General features: G+C 51.2%; 1 protein-coding gene across 3 annotated transcripts in view; it reads left to right on the top strand.

Annotated features, from left to right (window-relative positions):
- RNF220 (ring finger protein 220) overlaps positions 1 to 19,568 on the top strand; it is a 212,789-nt gene that overhangs the window by 72,332 nt on the left and 120,889 nt on the right. The window contains exon 2 of one of the 3 annotated variants that reach the window (XM_031505551.2): positions 11,230 to 11,304. The exons of the other annotated variants lie outside the window; for them this stretch is intronic. Coding sequence (XP_031361411.2) covers positions 11,230 to 11,304 — 75 coding nt within the window. The remainder of the gene's footprint in view (positions 1 to 11,229; positions 11,305 to 19,568) is intronic. 3 annotated transcript variants of the gene reach the window in all.

Genomic DNA, 19,568 nt, shown 5'->3' with positions numbered 1-19,568 from the left:
TACATTCTCCATCCTCTGCACACCCACGCATGTGCCACATGTTCACTGTGCACATCAGCGCAGTCATTGATAAAGACTGGGATCCTGGGATCACCACAGTGACCTGTTTTCAGGGGCAAGTTGCCTGAGCTTGGCAGAAGAAGGTACCTCAAGGACCCTAGTAGATCAGGGAGACAGGAAATGATGCTGAGGGAAAGCAAGCTTGTGGATGGTGGGATGCAGGGGTAGCCCTGCTCCATGGGGTTAGAACCTACTCCAGCAGGAGGTCAAAAAGGCAAAGTTTCTTGGGAGGTGAATTATCAGTGGGAGCAATATCGTCAGGTCAAGCACATCGGTGCTGGGGTAATACAGTTAAGGTGCAGAGCCTTGGAGGGAGCCCGGCTGAGGAGTGCAGCATTAAAGCAATGAGCCCAGCTTAATCTGCCCCAAGTGAGGGCAGTGGGGTCTTTAATATTGTGTCAGGCTCGCAGGCCCTTGTTGGCGGGTTATTCTTCACGGCAGCTAATGCCACTGGGCTAACTGAATTAGCCCCTCCTTCCGCGGGGTGAGCGTGGGGTTGCCGGGAGGGCGATCGTGCCTCGCAGCTGCAGGGAGAGCAAGTGATGGCCTGGAAATTCAATCAGGTGAGGAGCCATTGCCATCCCCGAAGGACAGGGAGCAGCCCGACTGGGGAGGAGAGCCCAGACGGGAATGCCAGTGACTGGCTCCATGCAGTCCCTGGGCAGGGAGGTCCCTGCAGGGATTGCTCCCTGCTCTGGATGGCATGGAGTGCTGTCCTGCAGTCTGCTGCTCTGCATCCATCAACCTTCTGGGAGTGCCTCAGTGGAGAGCTCATCCATACCTCCGTGCACATTTCCAACTTGCTCATGGCTAGGGGCCATATTCCCTTGCACATCCACAGGAAGCATGGCACAGGAACATGCTGGGTGGGACATGCAGTGTGTCTCCATTCAAGATGGGCATCCCTGGGGTTCATCCACCAGCAAATCTGAAGCATTTCTGTTTGACAGGAGGTGAGGGTTGACCAGATGGCCTGGCCCAAGGAACTGGCAAGTGGGCCTTCTTTCTGGTTTTGCTGTTGAGATGAGGTGCTCCCCAAACAAGCCTTAATGATCCTCTTTATAAAGCCCTGAGGCAAGTGCACCTAATGAGGACAGCTAAGGGCCTAGGTACAGCAATGGCCTGTCGGGAGTCCCCCAGCAGGACTAATTTTCTGTCCTTAACAAATAGAAGGAAAAAAAGAAACCAAGCCTTGTAGGCATTTACTTGTTGTCTTCCAAGCTTGTCACTGCTTTTTTTGTCTCCCTGCCCTAGCACACTCCTGGCAAATCCTGTAGCACACCCTGAGTGGGTGATGTTGGCCCTGTCCAGAACTGCCTGGATGGTACTGAGCTCATCTGTGTGCCTGGGGTCCAGGACAGTTTGCATCCAGGTGGTGGCACTTTGTCAGCCTCAAAGGCAGGAGTGACAGGCAGAGGCCACAGAGAATGCTGTGGTCTCAGGGACTGGGACAGCAGAGCCATGGCAGAGGGTTTCTCCCTTCCTACAGTGTCTTGCCTCACCACATCAACCCTTTCTGCACTGAAGCCCCTCTCCCTTTGCCCCTGCTGTCAAGGCAGAGTCTCCTTTGCTTTCCCAGATGCCCCTTTGATCTTCAACCTGCCCCATCTCTCTCTATCCCCTCTTTCCTCACATTATTATAAATGGAGGCTTTGGCTGCCTTTAAATAGTCATATCTCTCAGACAAGCTCATGTCAGCCATAAATTTTACAGTAATGATGATTTTCTAAGTGGGTTGACTGGAGCTATTTCCGCTTCAGCCTCAAGTTACTGCACAAGTCCCCCCCCAGGGTCTGGCAGCCTCATTTGTTGTCCCCCTAATTGTCATTTCTCCTGTACTCACTCGGGCAGAAGCTGGAAGGAAAACTGACTCTGCTGCTGGCCCTTGCCTTCTTGGTTTTCCCACCTGGGAGGGGGTTTTGGAGGAGGGGAGGGAGCTGCAGGGGCAAGACAGCCCTGGCTGCCTCTAGTACAGGCAGGGCGAATGGCTGCAGAATCCCACCATGTGGATGCCCTTACTTCTCGCTGCTCTCCCCCAGCTGAGTGAAACCAGCCCCGACGTGTGAAAGCTCTAATTGCAGGTAATCCCCCCGCAGTGCGCATGGTTTGAATTTGGAAGAGCAGGAATGTGGAAGGGAGAAGGGGAATTACTGCCCAAACGTGCTGCAGGGCCAACATCTGCACGAGTCATCAGTGCACATCTGGCTGCAGCAGCTTGCGCTTGTAGCCCAGCCGGTCACTTTTTAGCTCATTGGGCCTGTCTCAAGCTCCCACTTAAGGGCAGGATATGGACATGCTGGTACTGGGAACCTTAGATTGTTGGAGGAATTAGTCCCTTCACCTGCTATTGCTGCTGATGATGAGTGGTTACTCACACTTAGTGACAGTTTTGCTATTTGTAAAATTGATTTAGCCTGTCTGAAGTGCCATACTCAAGGGTACCGATCTCTAGCTCTTCTGGAGAGAAGAGGGCCTGTGCCACCCTCTTCCAGGTTTGCTTAAGGCTGGCACTGGGGCTGGCACTGGGGTGTTGTAAAGCACCCCCAGTGAGGTGCTGGAGCAAAGGCTTTCCTGCCTCCATGTACAGCTTAGATCAAAGAAGGTGGGGTCCCTGCTTACATTTTGTTTCTCTTGAGCATGATTTCAAGAGACAGCAAGCTTTCTGAAGCATTTCTGTCTTGCTGAATCTGGCTTTTGAGAAGGAAGAAGCAAAGAAGGATGGGCAAAGTAGGATTCAAATGTTGTCAGTACCAGAGGGTCTTTGTTGTCATTGTACCTCACTGATCTGTCTACATTGGATAATGATGGAAAGCCTCCATCAAACTGACAAGATGTACTCTTGGTAATTCCTTGCATTTTTTGCCTGTGGCTGTCAAGCTTGTCCTGTGCTCTAGGAAGGTTGCTGGAACCAAGGAGGAAGCAAAAAGCGTGGGCGACATGGAATGGCTTAGGGCACAGACAAGAGGTAGGGGTCTTGGTGAAAAGAAGCTATTTTATCCAATGCCTCTTTTCTGTGGCTGGGCTTGATCTGATCTCCAGTGAGAGGGAGGTCAGAGAGATAGGCAGGCAGCTGAAGATCCACCCATGGCTGTTCTCTGGGTGAGGGCTGGTCCTGGAGAGCACTCTGACTGTCTCACCATGATTGTCCCAAGCCTGCTTTGTTTCCTTGATGGAAAAGATCTGCTGAACTTTCTCATCCCGACCCTTAATCTTTGAGGTTTTGTAGGGAATGTGCGTTGTCAGGGAGTAAATCCTTGCTGCCGGTGAGCCACAATGCACTGGGGGGCTTTAAGCAGCAGGTGTGTCTTGTGCGTCTCCTCACAAACATCGCTGAGCACCCTCCCTCAAAAGGAGCCTGCTTGGGACTGATCCAGAAGCAAAAGCACCTTTTGTTCAGCTGCTTACACCCCTCCCTGCTCTCCCAGCCCTCAGGAAAGCAGCCTGACCTCGTTCAGTGAGACAGCAAATGCAACCTCCTCCCAGGCAGGCACGGATTCCCAGATAACCCCCCGGCTTTCTGAGGGCAGTGCAGGTTTGAGAAGCATTGTCTCTTTGGAAATTAATTTTCCTGTCGATTTCCTTATTTCTCTTAATTGATGAGGGGCAAGTCTTAGGCGTGCTGCCAGCGGCACCAGCCACAGCCTCCTGTAGGTATCAGTAGAGCCAAAAGCACTAGCACTGAGGGTTGGGGAGTGTAATGAACTCTCAGAGGACTCGTTGCAGCTCAGCCCATGCTCTAGATTAGCTGAGGAATCATCTGGCCCAGCTATTAACTGTCCCATTTAACATCATAAATTATTAACCTAATTTTGAGGAGGGCTGGTGACGGATCACACTGATTTTGTCCGCTGTTCTGCAGCCTCTCACACAGTCTGCTGGTGTGGAGTAAGCCACGGTCAGGGCCTGAGGGTCTGTGGCTCCAGAGAAGGGGACAGATAGGGCAGCACAGTCAGCTGGCTGCAGAAGGACCTCTACCTCTTCTTCCAGCCCAGTGGAGAGCTCAGGGAGACACCTGAGCAGGGGGAATCCCCCACTGTATAAGAGCTGCCCTGGGGTGGAGCAAAGTCACCCTCTCCTCAACACATCTGCACTTGTGTGGGGCTCATCTGTACCCCTGTGCATGGGTGTCCAGGACCTCTACCCCTTGCTGGGTGCTAGTATGTGCTGGCCACTCTCAGTAGAAGTCTTTACCAGAGACATTTTTTAGCTAGCTGAAGCTCTTTGGTTCATATGGCAAAGCCCTGGAGTGAGGAGTTTTTCTTCCTGTGCTTGTTGTAGACTAGAACTTGTTTGAAAAGTTTCCTTCATGGGAAAAATTTTAAATAAAATGGTGGGGGAAAGTGGATTCTTTGCTATGAAAGTTTTAAACCTTCCAGAAGGTTTTTTAAAGCCAATTGAAGTGTAATGAAAATTTAAGGGATACCATCCTTTAACTTTAAGGGAGATTATACCCTTTGTCTTTCTTTGAAAAGAGAGATACATGCAGGAGGAAGGGGCTAAGAATTGCCATCATTCAAACCAGCATTTATTTTAATTGAGTGGAAAAATTTTGGAATTGTTTGATATGTTGAAAAAAACCATACAAATCTGAAGGAGAGCAAGCTCTGAAATCCTTGTTAAATGCCTCTTTCATTCTGGCATCACCAAAAGGACTTTTTGTTTTCCTGTAAGCAGCTGTGCTGCTTGGTGCTGCCTGTCCGTGGTGTTTGAGCGCATGGTCCTGGGCTTGCCTTGCGTGTGTCCCCAGGCTCTGTCCCACAGAGGGGAGGGGGGTGGCATTTGGAAGTCAGCATTTCCCCCAGTCTCACCCTGCTTCAAGGCTGCACATGATTCAGTCGCTATAGGACTAAGCATCACTGCCACACATCTCCACACATGGAACTGCCTGGGGGTCAGGATTAGCAGGCTGAATTGACGGTGAAACACACCCCAAAAAATCCCTGAACAAAAGCACAAAGAAGTGCTTTTGGTTATAGTGAGAACATGGAAAACTGTCAGAGTCTGTATTAAATTCACAAGAGCCTGTACCACTAACCTGCTCATCTCTGAGTACCCACCTAGTAACCACAATTCCCTGTGGCTCATCATGTGCTTCCTGCCACCGTTTCCCTTAAACAGTGAAACAGGGAGTCCTGAATTTGCAGACTTACAGCACTGGTGCTCTCATACACCCTGTACTTGATGTCAGGCATTACACACATAGAATAGAGGAGGAAGTCGCCTTTGCCAAAGGCCCGAACTTTGTGCACGTGCAGTACAGACCCACACAGGACTGATGGCCAGCACACGGATATAAAATACAGTGCCCTGCCATAAAACATGTACTGCTAGTCTATATATTTTGCAATCCCTTTAAAGATTTTTTTTCTTTAAACCCCTCACCCTAGCTCCCTCCCCGTTCTCCCCCCCAAAAAATTATTATAAAGAATTATTGCCATTAGTACGTCTTTCCCAGTGAAAGGAGAAAATCGCCTCATTCATAATTTATACCCTCAATTACTATTAATAAAGAAATATTTCAGCAGAAAATCGCCTGGGAAAATTACACGTAACATTGCATTAACATTCTATTTGAACATTTTCATCACATTTGTTATAGAGTTAATAAGAGGGATATGCTCCCCTGACTTCTTCATGAAATTATGGGCTGCCTATGATAGTTTAATCTTTTAGACTTTATATAATATATTCACTTTACTAATTGAGCTATCCAAGGAGCAGTTAGGGATGTTCTTAAACGTAGAAGACAAAGTAATCAGGGCCATGACTTCCTGACAAGAAGATCTTCTTCCGGAGATGAGGAGCTGCACGTGTGAGGGGCACAGACGTATGTGTTTGTGTGCAGATGTGCCACTCCATTAGCCCTTCCCTTAATGCCTTGCCTGTATTTGGAAGTGAACTTGAACGAAGGGTGGGGGTGATTTTCTGACTTTTGAAATATTGCCCAAAACTTCCATTTGTATTTCAGAGTGAAAGGGAGTCTGGTGAACTTGAGCAAACAAAGTATTATTTTAGGAATAGGAAATGAGCAGCATGGGGAGATTCTCAGGAGCAGCACTTCATGTAGACAGGCCTTTATGCTCAAATTCACCCCCACCCACAGTCATGCACAGGTGATCTCCAAAACTCTGGATAGGGAGATGGGCTGGGTTGTACAACCCCTCTTCTGCTCTTCCTGGAGCTTCTGCTTCACCATGTGATGCCATTCAGCACACAGAGTGCAGAAAGGCTTCCCCCCAGCCAGGCTACAAATAAACCCAAAACTGGGCTGTAGGCAAGTGAGGTAGGTGTGAGCAGTGAGAGATAAGGAGGTACTTGGAAGATGGACACCATGACAGTGCCACCGTGGCATTGCTCTGAACAATCTGTCTCCAGAAAATGTAGCAAGAGGAAGGTTTCGTTAACTCGCTCTTCTGCTTCTGTGCCTGCAGCAACTGCAGCCATGCTCCATACTCAGCTGATCCAGGACCTTTCCTTGCACAGATGCAGCATTGAGCACTGAGATTTGAGCCCCTCATCCAGTTTGGGAGCTGAACCCACGTCAGGGTCTCTGTGTGAGATCCTCCTTTCCCCTCCATATGCACATATTGGGCCCCTTATTATGACATGTGATCCAGAACTCCTGGCTTCAAGCAGGAGGCTTCCCAGGGCAACATCAGGAAGTGTTTTCCACCAGGTCTACGTGAGAAAAGGCTGCATCATCAGAGTGCTGGAGGTTGCTCATTCATTAAGCCTAAGTGTCTGTAGCCTCTAGCAGGTACAAAGAGGGATCCATCACTGCAGAGCAGTGGCCCTGCCACTGGGGATGAGGTGAGCCTCTGTTCACTGCCCTGATAAAGGAGGCTGTGGTAGCACAAGATCAGCTGCTTCATTTCACATCCACGGGGCTCTCACATCCCCTCTGCATCCACTGACACCAGGCATGGACATGGAAAGGGTGACAGGGCAGAAGGTGGCACACAGGCTCCTAAGTGAGAGTTTTCAGTCACCCCTGAAACCACTGTTGTGACTCCCAGCCTCTCCAAACTTGTGGCCAATGCTGACAGCAAGACAAGGTTTAATGAAAACCTTTCATGTGTTGGGATTCATTAGCTGGAACTCATTAAACAGCAAATAAGAGCCTGGATGTTGCCAACTGAGTCCTGCCACAAGGAGTCCTGCAGGTGAGGCAGCCTGGGATGGCAGGAGACCCCCATACTGGAGGGCAGGCAGGTGAGGTCCCATCACTCTGCAGCAGAGCAAGGACAGTGCATGCAGCAGAGATGGGAATTAGAGTGGGAAGAGTGCAGGGGGGGTTTGGCAGTAAGTACCCCTCCTCCAGCTCCCCAGGGTTAGTCTGTTCTCAAAGCCTTCAACCCATCATGTCTGTCCAGGCTCAGCCATTCAGACTCCTGGAGTGACACCCACTTCTGTCATCCAGAAGAGGAGCTAAGCTCCTGCCAGCCTTGCCCTCCCAGCCCATGTGAGCCCATCAGGAAGAGGGGGATGGATGACTGACAGCAAGAAAAAAAGTGACTGCAATGTAAGGTGTTGAGAGCAGAGCATGCATGCATGGCTGCATGAGCCATGCAGCTCCTCTAATGCTTTCATGGTGGAGCATGGCTGTTCCCAGCTGGCTTCACATGGAATGTGCTGCACTCTCATTGCTGAGCTTGCAAACAATGTTTTCTTGGGGGTGGTTTGCCACCAGCCAGCACTGATAGAGGCTGTAGCCACCTGGACTAGCACAGAACTATGCTGGACAAGCAGCAGCCCATGCAAGCCCACATCTCCTTGTTGCTTCCCAGACGGGCAGGGGGCCACAGAGCTGCCATGTGTGCTAGTACATGGGGAGTGCAGGGGTTTGGCATCGTTCCAGGGACCACATGGGCAGCCTAGGAACATCAGAGGCCAAGGAAGGTGAGGCTTGAGCTGTCCATCCCAGAGATGGCCACTGCCTGGCCCTGGGCAGGATGGCCCATGCTGTAAACAGGACAAGGCTTGTAAACAGGGCTCCAGCTGGGATAAATTTAGCCCTTTGGGGTTGCAGCCCTGGTGCAGCAGGACATGGTGTCAGGGTATTGTCGAGAGGAGAGAGGGAGAAAGAAGCTGAATAAACAAACACAGCTTGTCCCTTCTTCTTTTTTTTTTTTTTTTTTTTTTTTTTTTTTTTTTTTTTTTTGTCCCAGCCGGACAATTGTTGTTTCAGCCGGACAATTGCCCTGCAGATTGAGGGAACAGGCTGGAGTTCAAGTGATTTTGGCTTCCAATGCCTCCCTTTTCACATTGTGTTTTCACATCAGAGTGTATCCTGGCATATATGGGGAGAATGTGTCCATACCTGTGTGTATGGGTAACTCTATGGACGCTCTGCTCATGTCTTTGGGCTGGCACAAAGGGATAGGGGCTGCTTTGCATCCCAGGTGAGGCTGAGCAAGTTGGCATTGTCTATCATGCAGGACTTGGCTGTACCCCTTATGCACCAGACTAACACTTGTGGGTGTCCAGCAGCACATGTGCAAGGTGATCTGTGCTCCACATGCATCTATACATGCCTCCATGGGTAGAGCAGCTCTGGAGGTGTCCCTACACAGCAGAGAGACACTGTAGGGCTCAAAGTCTTTGCAGAACTTTAGAAATAGAGATCAGGACTCAAGTTCCTTATCTTTTTTTCTGTCATAGGGTTTGGACAAGTCATATTCCCTTGACAAAATAATCTGTGATCTCTGGAGCAAGAGGCATGAATCGTTTCTTCCAGTCCTGCTCTGTGAGGATCCAAGTCTTTTTCTAAAGGCTGTGTTTGGACACAGCCTAATTTTCACATCTTAATTTTATTTTTCTCACATCTTTCTCTGACACACACGTGCACACACATGCTTCTATTGGAAAAACGATTTTAATACCCATGGCACATTGTCCTGGTGTGATATAAAATCCAATGACATGTGGCATTTGGAAAAGGTCACTTCCCCCATAAGGATTCATTATCCTACCTCATCCTGGGAAGCCATGGGGTTGCCCCCTCCTCTGCAGACCCCTTGCCCCCTCCCTGGGTACAGTAGACAAGCAGGGAGAGGGGATGAGGCATTGGGTGGCTGTGCCATGGACCTTGGCAGTGTCAGGCAGTTTCTGCAGCAAGGGCTCTTGTTTCTAGTTTGATGTCCTGCACTTCCTGGTGCCTTAATTTTCCTCCTGTCACACACCAAGAGGACTTAGAGGGATGTGCTGCTGGGAAAGCTCTGTGGGGTGCATGACACTGGGTTTGGCTTTTGCTTGCCTCCCCCTGCTCACTGCTCCCTGTCTGGTCCCTGTCAAGTCTGAGCTGACACTTGTGAAGCCTGTACTCTGCCTGGTTTCATAAGGGAAACTCTCCCCTTCCCTGTTTCACTTGTCCAAATTCTTGGCTGGGTTGGCTGGGAAGTGTCTGTGTCAGCGCTCACTGCCACCTAGACAGAACTGAGAAGAGAAACTGTAGAACTCATGGAAAGCCCAGCTCCTCACCAGCTTCCCCACCAAGCATGGGGATGCTCACAGCAGGGCAGGAGTGACAAGCTCTCCTGGCATTCCTGCATGGTTTTGCCTTTCCTTGGACTTACTTCTGCTCAGTCTTTCCCAGGACCATTTTTGTCCAAGCTGTTTCCAGCCCAACCTGGAGCTATTCCCTGGAGGGTGGAAGGGTGCAAGTCAAATTTGCTGCGGAGGTGGTGTAGAGGTTCTTGGGGGATGCAGTCCCTTGCAGAGCTGAGCATGGACTGCTCCCCGTGGGCTGTTCCATGGGAAGGGAACTGTGAGCCAGGACTTTTCCACTTGTTCACTAACTTCACCCTGGGGCACCCTGGCCAAGCTGTAACCCTGTTCCCCCCCTAGAATGGAGGGGAGACGTGAGGGTGGGTGCACTGAGCATGCAATGGGCTCCAGGCTTAGTGGGGAGGCAGGAGGAGGGAAACAGCAGCAGCTTTTACTGGTGGCAGAAGGATTGTATTTGCAGCAGGGAGTGGGATTTAATGCTTGATGAAGATGACTTCTCAGAGTGCTGAGGGTGATGGTGACTGGAGGCCCTTCCTACCATATAAACACCAATGAGTTATGGGTACCCCAGCCTCTAATTACACAGTCAGCCCCAAATAGGCTGTGTCTAACGAGGCTGACAGACTAATATCTCAAGAGCCCTTAATGTGTTATCATCTCTTGCTGTATGACCTCATATTTATAACTGCTCTGGTGGGAGGTTGAGAAATGTCCTTCTCTTCCCCAAGCCCCCTCCCCAACTTCCCCCCCCACACACACACACACCCAGAGCAGCAGCTCTTCAGCCTCATCTGTTAGGATCAGGAGGAGAGAGGTGACTTCTTTCCATCCATCATCAGAGGAGTTCATGCTATTAGATGATTAAAGACATTTTTTATAATATTTGGAAGAGGCTTTGAAATGTCCCTCAAACAGTGTGATTAATGCCTGCTTAACCCTTGCCTAGCTGGGATGGCATGGTGGGGAGGCAGGTGCATCCCAGGGCAGGACTCCCTGGGCATCTCAGCGGTCACCCAGCCGTTGGGCACCCCAGGCCCTGACAAGGTGTGATTCATGAGTGTGGGGCACCTGCAGGAAGCTCTGGCCTCCAGGCAGTTCCTAATGCACCCGGGGACTTTGTGGTTTCTGAGGCTGCAACGGTTGGGGCCGAAGGAAGCCCTGTCTGCCCCCTCTCCATCACTTCCACAAGAGGCCCCAGGGCTGTGCCAGTCCAGGTCTGCAAGCTGAACCATTCCACACTGAGGCTGTGTGTTTCAAGGAAGGGCAAGGAGAGGGGGTGAAAAACCCATGCCCATTCCCAACTGGCCTGAGCTGGTGGAGTGCTTGCTTTCCTAATTTCTTGATTTTTTTACTCTGTTGCTCCAGATGAAGTTTCTCACAAAAAATCGTTGGCATCTTAGATGCTCCTGTAGGATCCACCCTTAGGGTGTTGCAACCTTGCTCCAAGTTTGTCATAAGGACCCAGGGACTGGTGGACACATTCACACTAAAATTGGTGTCAGCATTGATTCATACCTGCCAAAGGCCAAATTATTGGTGTTCCCTGATGTTAGTTCCCGTGGGGGAGTGGAGATTTGGCCTCAGATGGGGGAAGTATGCCCACCTCCTTTGATCATAGGCACAATGTTTCATAATCTCAATTTCTTGTCAATTGATTGCCAGATAGAAGCGACAACCAAAGAGGGCCCCAGGCGTCTGCAACTGCCACTCATCGTATGATTTTAACACTCCCCCTCTGTAAGTTTGCATTATTTTCTTCTTGTTGTTGTTGTTATCTAAAGAAATCTCCTCTCTCTCTCCCTCCAAAAAGCCTCCTAGAAATTTGAACACCCTTGTTGATCTGGTATTCAGTGCATAAATAGCTAAGAAGGGTTAATGCATGATTAATAGGTGTTTTATTAAAATGGTTACTCTGTCATTATAGAGTCAAAAGGATCAATAGATTTCTTATAATCATGGCTTAAAATCATCTTTAGCACCGATGCTTATGTGCTTAAAACCCTGAACAGGGCATTTAGAGGACCTGGGGTGGGGGGTCTCTTGTTAACTCCTTCCAACTCTTTTTGTCACCTGAAGTGTGACTATTCAGATGGAAAAAAGTCAACAGGGGGTTGCACATTCTGTTATGGTTACCATCTGCCTTATTATTGATGGTATTAAAATTGTCACACCTGAGAGACAGAAAAGTGAAATGGAAAGCAGGAGAAACTGGGAATGCAGGTGGATAAATGCTTTTTATTATAACAGTCAGCAGCACTTGAGTGGAACAAGGCTGGGACATGGCCAGGCTGTCTCTGATTCATTAGGTGCCTCTGCAAAGCAGCAAATGTTGGCCAAGCATCACCCATCACAGCCTGGCTCTTTCTCTTAAGTTTCACTGCCTGTACACCAGGGTAAGGTGGGGGGATTCCAGCCTTGCACAGAGATGAAGTCATGTGCCTGGTGTGAGGCAGTGTGGCAGTGGCCAGGGAGGACTTGCCCAATGCCACCCGAGTCACCTCAGCCCCAGGGGGTGCTTTTCCAGCAGCTGGATGATGGTGGGTCTGGTTGGCCCAACCCTCTGGGATGTCTGTTCCAAGCTGCTGTTTGGTAACTCCAGGAACACCATGACAAATCCCAGAGACGCTGAGCTGCCGACCCCCAGCGCAAGGTCTCTGCAGGAGGAGGTGCTGTTTAGACAGGCTGACACGGGAACATCTGAGCCAGCCCAGGCAGGGGGAGTGCAGAGCCCCTCTGCCCCCTCATTGCCCCACACAGCATCCTCTCCTCCAGCAGAGGAGAGATCCAGAGGTCATGCAGGGGGTCTGTAGTGCAGCCTGGACAGCAGTGCAAGAGCAACTGGAGGTGTTTCCTGAATGATTCCTGAGTGTTTCCTGAGTGATTTTGGCAGTCTTAGCTGTGGATGTTGTCTACAACACTCATACAATGGAGACCTAGACCTGCTGCCTAGGGAACAAAGCAGATATTGGTCTTCTGGGACTAGTCCTGGTGACCTGAAACCCCTCCCTTGCCTCCATTTCTCCCTCCCAGGTGCATTTGTGCCACTTCTGTGCAGCCCCTGGCACTACAGGCCTGCCCACGGTTGGAGACCCACTCAGAGGCTGCTGGGATCTGGTTCTCTCTGATGATTTGGCCATGCAGAGTTACTCTGCTCTAGCCCCCCTCCTTTACTCCCTTGCCCTGCATGAGGGCTCAGCCCCACTCCCCACCAGCTCTGCTCCCTGCCCAGCCCCACAGCCCAGGCCAGCCAGCTGGATTCAAGCCAGTCAAGGTGACATCAAGGCAAGGTCATCCTGTTACTTTCCCTTTCTCTTCCCTGCTTCTCCTGCACTCAGCTGCTTCAGGCTGGCTTGAACAGCTCCTGCCTCACAAGAAATCCCAAGTTTACCCCATCCAGCTGCCAGGTGTGTACCTGGCACAGGGAGCTCATGCTGCTGGAAGGATATTGCTGCCTCCACCTCCCACCCCCACCAGTGCTCTGTGTGGGGTTGGGCAGAGATTTCCCAGACTGCCTGCATCCAGCCCTCTCCATCCCTCTCTCATTGCTCATTTCTGGGCTATCATGTTCGACAGGGAGAATTTGTTTCTGTCCAGAGCAGATCCCCAGGCAGTCTCAAACCTCTGAGGATTTATCATCTTGAGCTTTTGTTTGTGGGTCTCCAGGACCCTCTGCCCCACAGCCAAACCCAGATGTTTCTCTGTCTCCTCCATGGAGCCTGGTGGCCCCCAGGAGCACTGACCCTTCTCCTCCCCAGTGGATGTCCAGTCATGCAGCTTCCCCACAGCCCAGTCACACACATGCATGCAAAGGCTGCTGCTGGGGGCAGGATGCTGCAGTCACAGAATCAGGGGACATGTCCATCTTAACCTGCCAGAAAGTTATGGCCATGGCTTTTTCTGGCTTTACTTTCCAGGGTTGCCAAAGGAGGTGACCCAAGGCAGAGCACACTGGGCTTCCAGCACAGGAATCTCCTGGGATACTGAGATCAACCCACTCTGGGACTGGTGGGGGAAGCCTGGGCTTGTCCCCTTGCAGCCCCCAAATTGCATGCCTGCTTGCCTCCCTGCTCCACAGCAGCTAAGCCCCTGGGAGGGCTGGGCACAAGCAAGGTCTGACCCCCCTTGCTTGTCTCAGGGGCCAGCAGGAACGAGTACAGCTGAAACATCAGCAGCCACCTGTTCTGAGTGACAAAAGGTGACAGTGGGGCAACTCTTCATCTAAGCAGATGTTCAGCTGCCCCGTGACCAGGGTGGGGAGTTTGGGGTCCCTCCCAACAGGTTCAGGTCTGTTAGGACAGAGCTATTGACTAGCACAGTCAGCAGCTGGGCTTGTGTTTCCAAATCCCCACCACTGCTGTGTTGGATGGGACCCTGCTTGTCACCGGCCCCCCGCTCACTTTCATCCTGTCGCAGAGGCCCCTGTGTCAGCGACAGAAAGCTGATCGGGAGGGCAGCCGAGTGTGACAGAGAAGGAGAGGGGTGCAGGGCTGGTCCACAGAAGCACTGCCCCTGCAGCCCCGTCCCCTCCCTGGCTGCCCACATTCCTCTGCAGCAACGCCAGGAAGAGGGGAACCAACCTTTGGCATGTTTATTGACACTCCCTGAGTTCATACTGCGACTCTACAATCTTTCCCTGAGATTATTAAGAATTAATTGATCACTTTTATATTCCCCCCGATACCCGGTGCTGCTTTGCGACAGGCGGCAGGAGGAGGGAAGGGAGGCGGGAGGAGGGTGGGGTGTGTGTAAAAAACACACTGATAAATGTTAATTACTCTTTTACAGCCCTTGTCAAATTCCAGAGCAAGTCGTAAATTCATTAAACTCTAACGGATTAAGCACATGCAGCTTATTTAGTCGCCATAAACAAGATCATTTGGATGTTGATTTTCCCCTTTTTATTGCTGCAGCAGAAAAGAGGAAAAAATCAGATGGGGGAAGCAGTTGGTGGTTACGAGGGAGTCAGCAAAGTTTGGATTTATCTCATATCTTGTTTCCTTGCTCTGTGGCAGCTCTTTGTAGTGTATCAGCCCTTGGGTTGTGCCAGCGTCATTCCAGGGAGTCTGGCCATCCCAGGAGCCGTGTCCATATCCCAAGCAGCATGGACAGCCCTGGAATGGGAGGGCCACGTTGTACAAAGGGTGTCCATGTCCTGTCCATGCTCCAGCAATGCTTTTACAATGATGAGGCTCTTAAAGACCCAAGCAAGACCTAGATGAGCAGAGATGGGATTCTTGAATACCTTTCAGTGATGTTTTAGGTCGTGATTGCTGCTCTGGTCTCCATCATGCTGGGAGGTCTCCAAGGGTAAGTTGTCTCCAGAAAGGCTCATCCAAGGCTCTCAGCCACTCTACGAAGGACTGTGCAGACAGAGTTAGCACAGAAGCAGCTCTGCTCATTCTGGAATGTTTCAGCTCATTGAATGCTATCCCCAAAGTGCTGACTGTGCCCAAGCGAGTGAGATGACCCCTATCAAACTCCGCCAAGAGAGAAGAGACAGGAAAGGGAAGTCATGCTGTTAGACAGGGACATGGTGCCTTTGGCTGCTCTGAACACAAGAACGTGGCCCAAGGTCTGCCAACCCACCCAGTGAGCTTGCCATCCTCTGCTTGCCTGTGTTAATAATCCAGGCTGACCTCCTGAGCTGTGGGAGTGGTGGAAGGAGAATGAGAGGAGGGTCATGGAGATTAATTAATACTCAGGACTCTAATTACAAGTTTCTTCGACACTGGACTTCAAATGAGGAACAGGCTCCGAGGCAGCCCTGAGTCCTGCTGCCCCTCAGCTGGCTCTGCTGAAATACCTCCTGCTGCCTTGCAGGAGTTGTTTTACTGGGAAAGGGATAGCATTAGGCCCTGGGCACCAGCATCTCCCACTGCAGCTCCAGGGCTCTAGGCTGTGCCAAAAAGTTGCCACACTGCTGCATAACTCTGTCCATGCCTTGGGCTCAGTGTTGGAGACCTGCTGCCATCCTTAGCATGCCCAGCTCCCTGTCTTGGTCCAGTGGGACAAGAGCAGGAGGTGGCCTGGGAGACCAGAGGTCCTTGATGGGTGTCACATCCTGGCTCTGTGCACAGGAGGATGCTCCACAGGTGTGGTGCTGGCAGGAGCCGTGGCTCTGCTGGTTCTGTGGTGCTGGTCACCCATCTCCAGCAGTGCTGGCCCTGGGACATGGCTCTGCTTCTCCAGCCTCTCCCAGCCTCCAGCAAGGCTGTGCTCACCAGGAGCTGCAAGCAGCCATGCACTGCAGGCAGCAGAGGGAACTCTCATCACCTCACTGGAGTGTGCTGCCTGGCTGCTGCCAGAAAAATTTTGGGCTTTTGCTTTGGAGTCCTCAGCAGCTGTTCACCTAAAGGGGGTGACCTGAGCACTGAGGGGTGCTGACTTCCTCCCACCCCATTTTAGCCCATTTCTGAAATGGGTACACACCAGAAGGTCTGAGCTGTGAGTACCTGCCTAACTGCACCAGTCCTGCTCCCCTCTGCATTTGCCTCTTCAGGGGCAGAGGAAAGGAGAGGAGCTGCCAAAAGTGCTCAAATAAGACAGTAAGGAGCTGCCAACATTCACAGCCCCATTCCTTGCAGGCATTTCTCTCCCTCAGCCTTTGCATCAAGTACAATGTGCACAGATGCCAGCAGAAGCATCCCTGCCCATCAGAGCCCTCTGTGTTTTCCTGCTGTGTGAGGTGCCCCCCAGAGATCTCCCTGGGGTTCTGAGAGCAGGCGGGGCATCCAGGGGTTAACGGAAGGAGCATGTCCCGTGCTAAGCAGTAGCTAACAGCCACCAGCTAATAACTTTATGGCTTCAAAGCAAGGCATTTATCATGCTGAAGTTTGTTTATGCACAAATTATATAGCACATTATACCAGCACTGTGTTTGGCTGATAAATTCTCTGTGACAAGCAAGGCTACCAATGGGGACTCACCAAGTCCAAAAGACCAGTAGCTTTTTCCTGAACTCTGCTTTCCAAGATAAGGGTGTTTTTTCCCTCTTTTGTTTTATGAGGAGGAAAGCAAAAAAATTAAACAACCTGTAAACTTAATAAAGAAAAAAAAGGAGACTTTTATTGGATAAGTTGTCCAGTGCCATGATGCCCCAGTGGGGGCATAGGAGAAGGTTCTGATCCTAGTGAGGACTAGATGAGCTGTGTTGGCAAGTGATGCTTATGGGTCCGTGGCCTCATTGGGCATATACTGAGTGAGCACTGTCAGGCTCTGGGTGTCTCCAGGAGCAGCCTATCTCAGTCCTGTTTGCATTCATGGAAGTCTTTTTTTTTTTTATTTTCAGAAGTATTAGAAGGTTCTCTGGCAGCTCTCTGGTTCTGCACAATGTTTCTAAAATGAGCCATAATTGTAGCATTCAGCACTGTTTTGAGGTTATGCATGTGTGCGACTTGTTACTGCTTCGACACAAGTTCTGTGTTCCCCTGTACCCCTTGCTCTGGGTTCAACTGCTTTAATCCCACTAATAATAATGACCTTCACATTTCTGGCTTGCTCTATCACAGGAGCCAAACCCACTTTGCAAACATTAACAAGCTCGGCCTCCCAACTCCATGCAAACATGATAGGTCAGAATTACTTTTCCTGCTGCAATGATGGGGAAACTGAGGCATAGAGCAAGGAGCATGCTGACCTGAACACACTCAGAGGGGCACCCTTTGCTTTAACCAGTAGACCTCACTCTGCTCCAGTTTGGACCAGTGTAGGCTTTTGTAGGTCTCACCTCTGGAGCAAGACCTGGGGCTGGTGGGATGCAGTGGGACAAATCTTGATGCCAGGACCTACCTCTGGAGTAGCACTGAGGGCTTTTGATGTTCCTCCTGCAGGGGACGGGGGGACACACTGTTGGGGTTGTGGTGTGCCAGCTCATCCCAGCCTTTTCCTGTGGTGCCATGCCCACACTGCTTGTCCTCCTGCCTTGCTGCAACAAGCAGAAAGCTCCCACCATGATCCAGTGTCCAGTGCCTAGGCAGTGGGTATGTGGGTGCTCAGCTCCCTACGTGAAATGTGCTCTGATGTGTGTCTGCAGGGCCTGCCCAGTGAGGGCACCTTGGTGCATTTACCTGTGCACACACAGGTGTGCATAAGCACGGATTGATGAGTGCACCAGGTGCATCTCCAGTGCCATGTTAGGATCCACCGTGGCTGCCCATCCACATGGCCCTCCCCAGACACGTATCCATCCCAGCCTGCGCCTCTCCAGCTGCATCCCTGTTGCATCCCCAGCTGGGTACCCGTGCCAGCGTGCGCGGCCCTGGGTCTGCAGCGGTGGCTGCGTGCAATGGCCCCTGCAGGCCGTAAATACTGGCAGTGTGGCGGGGAGGTTGAGCGGTTTATGGCTCAAGGTCAGGCCCGTGAATCATAAAAAGGTGTCGGAAGGAGCATTAACTCCTAGCCTTCGCTTGGTCTCTGTGTGGTTTCAGGCGGGGCCCCGAAGGCAGTGATTAAAGGGTGCACCTTCCCCTTTCAGTTTTACGGTAAAAGGAAAGCAGTAAATTAGAAGCCCACAGGCTGGGGCAGGCCAGGTCCCACCAGCACAACAGCCAAGCAAGTACCTGCCGTGCGCCCTGAGACTCCGCCGCTGGCTCTGCACACCCCTCCCAGCAGAGATCCCAAACAGCCCCTTCCCGTGGCAGTCCCTTTCCGAGGAGCAGTGTCCAGCCATCTGGTGGGCATGGCAAGGGACATCCCTCCATCCTTGCCCAGCAACAGTTTGGGGTGTCCGGGGCTGTTCAGTCCCGCTCACCCCACAGAACAGCAGCACCTCTTGCTCTGCAACTTTTTATGACTCCTGCTGTAATTAACTCCAGTAATAAATTTTTTTGAATCCAAATAGATATAATTAACATTTAATGCCCCTGTTTTCTTGTGAATTGTCAGGACTATTAGGAGCTGAGTATTGATTGAAGAGGCATATGTTTCTGCTGCTGAGACAGAGGCAGAGAACCCTGATAAAATGGTTGGGTCTTGTCCCACATCTAGGCCTCAGGACAGTGAATTGAAGCTGGAGAGAGTTAGAGCAACATCCAGCACTGCCAGGCTGACCCTGGCCCAGGGAAGCAGAGAGGAAGAGATGAAGGTTGTCTTATTTTTTCCCACCACTATAGGTACTCTCCAGCACTTTGGCCTTTGTTGAGTACTCAGTCATAGGCATTGCTGCCAGCATATGCTCTAAACTCACCATCTCCTGGAGAAGGGCTTTCAGGGACAGAGGTGTGAATACACCATGTTCCATTCTCATACCAGATCCTGCAGCTGACCCACCTTGCATCTATCCTGGCACTCCAGCTCATAACCACCACCATCTGCCATGAGACATAGGAAAAAACACTTTCCCTGAGCTGCTGCTGTTGAAGCCAGTCCTGATAAGGCACTGTATGAAGGGCTGGGCCACTGCCAGATTGATTTCTCCTGGCTTCTAACAGGGCCAGTGCACATCAGCCCCAGGATCATTGGAGGTACTGCAGCCCTTCTGGCCCAGCTTTCCAGTGGGAAGGCTGGGGCTGGGCAGAATGAAGAATGCAGTCACATGCTGTGCCCCTGTCCCTGGGCTGGATTGAGCATTAGAAATCTCTGAGGAGGAGAGGAAGGGAGCCTTGCAGCGTGCCAGGAGAGAAAATACTCCTCCTTTCCCTTAAAAAAATGTGCTTTTTCCCCTGGGGAATGGCATTGCGGAGCCCTGGAATTGACGCAGCTGCCAGAGGTGATGGATGGTGCCAGCTGATGGAGCAAAGCGGGTCAGCAGAGCAGAAACCAGCAGGCACAAAGAGAGAGCATCCCTGCTAACCAAGGCAGGCGGTGACACCCTGTGCCGGGGCTGGGCCCACAACAGCCCCTCTCTGTTGGGCTGGAGAGTCGGCACAGCTGGAGTACCTGGGGTGCCACCCTGCGATGCCCCCGGCTTCACCCCAACTGCACCCACCAACAAGAAGGGCCTTTCTTCATCTCCACACAAGCCCTGATTGTTCCGATGCTTCCCCTGCTGCTGCCTTTGCTTT

The sequence above is a fragment of the Lonchura striata genome, chromosome 9 (genome assembly GCF_046129695.1).
Source record: "Lonchura striata isolate bLonStr1 chromosome 9, bLonStr1.mat, whole genome shotgun sequence".
NCBI classification, from domain to species: domain Eukaryota; kingdom Metazoa; phylum Chordata; class Aves; order Passeriformes; family Estrildidae; genus Lonchura; species Lonchura striata.
This window is presented reverse-complemented; position numbering and strand designations above follow the sequence as displayed.